This window comes from Seriola lalandi, unplaced genomic scaffold, assembly GCF_002814215.2.
Source record: "Seriola lalandi dorsalis isolate HSWRI2012SDOR001 ecotype SW California unplaced genomic scaffold, Sedor1 jcf7180002054517, whole genome shotgun sequence".
Lineage (NCBI taxonomy): Eukaryota > Metazoa > Chordata > Actinopteri > Carangiformes > Carangidae > Seriola > Seriola lalandi.
In genome coordinates, this window is record NW_019525070.1 from 958,707 (window position 1) to 964,963 (window position 6,257).

Consider the following 6,257-nt stretch of genomic DNA (forward strand, 5'->3'; position numbering starts at 1 on the left):
TACTTTCTACTCCATTAGGCTCATTTATTTTACAACTGTAGTTAGTTACTTTTAAGATGAAGATGTTACACAATGGATACTATAATAAGCTTTTAAAATACAACACATTTTTAAAGATTAAACCAGTGGTTGATAACCTTTATGGCTTCTAACAAAAAGCAGAGTGTAGCCAGGGTCACATTTCAGATATCTTGTTAACAACTCCACTAAATTTACCTAATTACCTTACCTCCCTCATTTTCATTTCTTTTCATTTACATGTTGAAATTATCCAGAGAGAGAGAAAAGTACAAAAACTGAAAACAGATTTGTGTATCAGAACTTTGACCACTCAGATTTATATAGTATCCCTGTTTATAAAACTGTATATAAAGTAGTTCAATATACAGTAGCTTTACCTCCAGCAGCTACAATAAATATACATAAATAATAATACATGAATATTTGTCCATGGTGTCAAAAATATGGAGGTGCAGCAATTTCTCCTTTCTGTTTTCCATCTGATTTTCTGCTCTCAGTTTACATTAGAGTGAATCGGACAGTTGGATGGCACTCCTGCCACTTTGAAGGTCATAGTTCAAATTCAGTGAGTCACTGTGCTTTGGTAGACACATTGCATGAAAGAAGGCAAATTTGCCTATGTTCTGGGAAAAAATAATATGTGTAGAGAGAAACTTGTGGCCGTGAGGACGAGTTAAACTGAAATTTTTCAGATCAGTTAAACAGCTTCTCCCCACTGTTGTGTGTGATGTCACTCACTCTAGCTGTGAACATTTCATACAAACACAGACCAAGCTGGCTGCTGAGGGAGGCAAAAAAATAATAAATGTGCTTGTGGCAAAGAGTTTTTGTTTAAAAGAGACAGTGATTCAAATCTATGAACAAATGGTCACTGGTGAGGTTAAATACAAACAGTGAAAAAAGAAACGTTTGGTGTATGTCAGTATACAGATATAGAGAAAACTGTAAATTTCATGCAACATTCCCAATGTTTTACACTGAGAAATACAAATTTTGATCCTTGTAACCTTGTCACACACACAACGCCGCAGTTTTACACAACTTTCTGCTCTGTATCAATACACAGATGTTACCAAAACCATTTCTTCTTTTACATGAACCTTGGACTTTCACTGTGTAAAAATGAATAGGATTTTAAAGTTGAAAACAACCAAAAATGAAGGAAGGTTTCTGAACACACGATATTTAAAAAAGAGTGTCTCTGTTCAGCCACATAGGTCTTTATTCTAAATTCAAATCAGTACAACCAAAACCATAATTAGGACAGGTGCCCACTATGTCTATCAATATTACACCAAACCCTTATACTTTTTCATTACTTACAGAATAACAACAGTAATTGTAAAGCTGATCCAAATAGGAATCCTTGTCAAAATGATCAGTCAGGTGGTGACTGGTGCATTCCTCAGTGTTTTCAGTTTAATGAAGTTCTTTGTCATCAAGTTTAAAGTTCAGTTAACTCACAGAGTAACAAACTTTAATCAGCTATTCAATACTGGTTCAGTGAATTCTGTTTTAAAGCAGCATAGAAACTTATGTTTTATTTCAAAATGAAACATGTTTAGAGCGAGATGTGATTCGCACGTTTACATTGTCACTTTTCTGTACATCGGTGAGTGTGGAGAGGGTCTGATGTTGCGAGGGAGTTTGATGTTGTTTCACTACGTTTGCATAGTCGTGGATGAACACCATGATCTAAGAGAGAGGCAGTAGGAAACAGTGTTTTATGATGATCATTTTCTGTTGCTGTGGCTGCTTGTCAACATATCTGATCTGTCAGGTTACATACCTTGTCCAGCTGTTTCTCTGCATCATTCAAATCGACACCTTCATCTTCTCCTTCTCCTTCTTTTTTTTCTTCTTCTTCTTCTTCTTCTGATGATGTGCCACCTGTCATTTCAAAGAGGTTTAGGATTGCAATCTTAATTTGTCCCAGCTGAAGAGTCTTCTTTGCAGCAGTTTCCTGAATTTGGGTCCACTTCCTTTCCTGTATGAAGACAGGGAAACTGAATTTTGTACAGAGGATGGTACTTCAACATTTGATCTGGTCTATATGTTCTGACACTGGACTTGGGTTTGGGATTATGTGTGGTACCCAGAGTAGAGTTTCAGAGCGTGTGTCGTCCAGCTCGGTCTGGAGCTGGGACAGTTCATTGTTCTTTTGCAGCTGCAGCAAATGATGCTGGTCATTCAGTGCCACCAGTTCTTTTTTCATGTTGTAAACCTGCTCCTGCACCGCTCTCTCCCTCACAGAGAGCTGGTCTTTCAAGCGGAGAAGACTCTCCACATAATCCGTGAGCAAGTCCACATCTTTGAACTGTAACACAGACATACATTAGAGGTATAGCCCCAATATTAAACTCCACTATCTCCTCAAAACATGAGAAAACAAGTTTTCCATAGTGTGAGTTAGGACCACTCCTGCTAACATCACACAAATTGCTGCCCTCTTCTAAAATAAAACATTAACCTGTAGACTACTGTTTAAGTCATCAGGAGACAAGGTAAATCAAGATTTAGAGTGGCTTAGCACTATGACTAAACAATTTCCAGAGTTCAAATTTTTCACTTAAACAGTATGATGTAATACTAAAGGGGTTGTGACGAAAGCCATTCATTGGGCATTTTCAAGCGTTTAAAGCAGCAAAAAGATGAGTTGTGTGTGATAGTCTGGGGAATATAAGCTATAGTTTAGGAATTGACATGTTAGGTGGTGATGTTAGGTGATTTAGTTTAATGTTTCTCTGCTATAGTAAATATCCTTGCAGTAGCCTACCTTAGTCAATTTCACCATTTGCTCCAGGATGTCCTGGTAAATAGTGTGACTCTGCAGGTCAAGTTTTAGCTGCTGACTCCCCTCTATAAGTTCAGCCTTTTCCTTCTTGAGCCTCTCTATCTCTTTGGTTTTTTGGAGTACCTCTTTCCTCTCCTTCTCTGCTTTCTCAACAGCTCGATCAGCATCTTCATTCTACATACAAAAGGAGATAGAACAATTTTAGTTAGTTAGGTTCTTGTCATCCAGTTCCAGCCATGAAACTTTAATCCAGTATGTACAGACTGATATATCTTACTGTACCTTGAGAAATGTATCGAAGCTTGATTTTAACTTCTGCACTTTCTGGTGGACCTTGTGCAACTCATCTCTGCACTGGTGCAAGCTCTCCAACTTCTACACAAAACAAACACATCAGTCAAAAGTTAAAAGAATATGAGATAATTCTCAAATGCATGTTTTGTTTTCTTTAACGTTTTCTTTGCCATCTTTGATTACCAAAAGGCAGATGGAAGCATTTTTATATTAATCTTATTTTCTTAATTACCAGATTTTACAAAGTCTTCCAAAAATGTTAAAGCTATAAAGACTTGGTGCCCAAGGGGATAAATAAAGTATCTATCTATGTATCCATCTATCTATCTAGAGATATCATTTACATGGTCATATTGCTCCTTTTGCCTTGTATTCTATGTAGCTATGTTGTTTTGCTTCCATCCGTGGTCTCTGTGGTCTGAGGTCCTTCAATAAAGTATTGAAAAACAAAGCTTTTAGCCAGTCCAGACCTGTTCGCGCTCCTCTAACGCTGCTGTGAGCCCCTCGTCCTCCCGGCGTCTCTTCTGTAGATCAAAGAGGAGAGTGGTCTTGTTGAATTTAGATTCCGCAGAGCCGCTCCTCTCAAACAGATCCCTGTTCACACACAACAATGTAGAAAGTTATTGACAGTGATCACTCAGATTGACTCTGGCTGACGGGGGAGACCCGCTCCACAGAAACTCACGGTGAAAGCTTGTGGACAGGTTTGGAAAGACTCATGACTCCTGGCCGTGTTTGAAGCTTCTCGGACCGATTTCACGATTCACACACTCTCACTCAAAAGTTTGAACTCTTCCTCCTCTAATCGTTGGTTGAAGTTTCTTTTCAAAGTGTGTTTTAGCATGCGCCTCAAGCGTTCCTTCCCAAGTTTCTATGGCAACACAAATCAGCGACCTTTAAAGGTACAATCCGGCATTTCAAAACACCACAAGAAAATACAGAGCCACCAACAGCTCTCAAAATTTCGATTCAATCTATAAATCAGAAATTATTAGAACTATGAACATTAGGCGACTGGTTAGTAAACAAAAAATGTGACTTGACTTTATATGCCTTACTATGCTATGACTCTTTTAAATTGTTATTATACTTTGACGTTTTTTGCCTTACTATGCTGTGAAGTTTTATGCTGTTTTTATGCCTTACGATACTATGACGTTTTATGCCATTTTTAAGCATTACTATACTATAATGTTTTTTCACCTATTTATACCTTACTATACTATGACTTTTTTCACCTTTTTATGCCTAACTATACTATGACTTTTTATACCTTATTATACTATGACGTTTTTTCACCTTTTTGTGCCTTGCTTTACTATGATGTTTTTTCACCTTTTTGTGCCTTACTATACTCTGACATTTTATGCCGTTTTTATGCCTTACTATACTATGACCTTTTTTCACCTTTTTATGTTTTTATGCCTAACTATATTATGACGTTTTATACTGTTTTTATGCCTTAGTATGCTATGATGTTTTTTCACCTTTTTGTGCCGTACTACACTATTATGTTTTTTTTGACATTTCTATACCTCACTATACTATGACGTTTTTTCCCCTTTTTTATGCCTAACTATACTATGACGTTTTATGCCATTTGTAATGTTTTTACACCTTTTTCTGCCTTACTGTACTATGACGTTTTATGCTGCTTTTATGCCTCACTATAATATGACGTTTTATTTCACTTTATGTCTTACTATACTATGACGTTTTATGCCATTTTTATGCCTTACTATACTATGATATTTTATACCTTATTATACTATGACGTTTTATGCCATTTTTTTTGCCTTACTATACTATGATGTTTTTTCACTTTTTTATGCCTCACTATACTATGACGTTTTTTCACCTTTTTATGCCTTATTATACTATGACGTTTAATGTTATTTTTATGCCTTAATATACAATGATGTTTTTTCACCTTTATGTGCCTTACTATATTATGACGTTTCGTACCTCAGTATACTATGACTTTTTTTAACCTCTTTATGCCTTACTATACTTTGACATTTTATACCTTACTATACTATCACGTTTTATACCATTTTTATTCCTTACTATACTATGACGTTTTTTCACCTTTTTGTGCCTTACTATACTATGACGTTTTTTCACCTTTTTATGCCTTACTATACTATGACGTTTTATACCACTTTATACCATGACGTTTTATCCCATTTTTATGCCTTACTATACTATGACGTTTTATGCCTTACTATACTATGATGTTTTTTCACCTTTTTATGCCTTACTGTACTATGATGTTTTTTCACCTTTTTATGCCTTACTATACTATGATGTTTTATGCCAATTTTATGCCTTACTATACTATGACGTTTTATACCTCTTTATACTATGACGTTTTATCCCATTTTTATGCCTTACTATACTATGACGTTTTACGCCTTACTATACTATGATGTTTTTTCACCTTTTTATGCCTTACTGTACTATGATGTTTTTTCACCTTTTTATGCCTTACTATACTATGACGTTTTATGCCTTACTATACTATGATGTTTTTTCACCTTTTTATGCCTTATTGTACTGTGAAGTTTTTTCACCTTTTTATGCCTCACTATACTATGATGTTTTTTCACCTTTTTTTGCCTTACTATACTATGATATTTTAGACCTTATTATACTATGATGTTTTATGCCAATTTTATGCCTTACTATACTATGACTTTTTTTTCACATTTTTATGCCTTACTATACTATGATGTTTTTTCACATTTTTATGCCTTACTATACTATGATGTTTTTTCACCTTTTTATGCCTTACTATACTATGATGTTTTTTCACCTTTTTTTGCCTTACTATACTATGATATTTTAGACCTTATTATACTATGACGTTTTATGCCATTTTTATGCCTTACTATAATATGACGTTTTTTCACCTTTTTATGCCTTACTATACTATGATGTTTTTTCACCTTTTTATGCCTTACTATACTCTGATGTTTTATGCCAATTTTATGCCTTACTATACAATGACGTTTTATGTTATTTTTATGCCTTTATATACTATGATGTTTTTTCACCTTTTTATGCCTTACTATGCTATGACTTTTTTCACCTTTTTATGCCTAACTATACTATGACTTTTTATACCTTATTATACTATGACGTTTTA

At 35.0% G+C, this 6,257-nt stretch overlaps 1 protein-coding gene across 1 annotated transcript; it reads right to left on the reverse strand.

The window, feature by feature from the left end:
• Positions 1–1,143: 1,143 nt before the first annotated feature.
• Positions 1,144–3,944, reverse strand: cfap73 (cilia and flagella associated protein 73). Its single transcript, XM_023413644.2, has 7 exons — positions 3,795–3,944; positions 3,580–3,703; positions 3,098–3,190; positions 2,798–2,989; positions 2,117–2,338; positions 1,811–2,008; positions 1,144–1,716 (listed from the first exon to the last, which is right to left on the reverse strand). Exons 1-7 carry the CDS (start codon positions 3,827–3,829, stop codon positions 1,567–1,569), a joined length of 1,014 nt encoding a protein of 337 aa, XP_023269412.1. The 5' UTR covers positions 3,830–3,944; the 3' UTR covers positions 1,144–1,566.
• Positions 3,945–6,257: the final 2,313 nt, after the last annotated feature.

What these genes read in the sequence shown, in the direction of transcription:
- cfap73 (XM_023413644.2), bottom strand. Translation starts at nt 3,829, where the DNA reads ATGAGTCTTTCCAAACCTGTCCACAAGCTTTCACC. An exon ending in CCTGTCCACAAGCTTTCACC is followed by an intron (nt 3,704 to 3,794) that starts GTGAGTTTCTGT and finishes GTGTGTGAACAG; the next exon opens with GGATCTGTTTGAGAGGAGCG. An exon ending in GCTCTGAAACTCTACTCTGG is followed by an intron (nt 2,009 to 2,116) that starts GTACCACACATA and finishes GTCTTCATACAG; the next exon opens with GAAAGGAAGTGGACCCAAAT.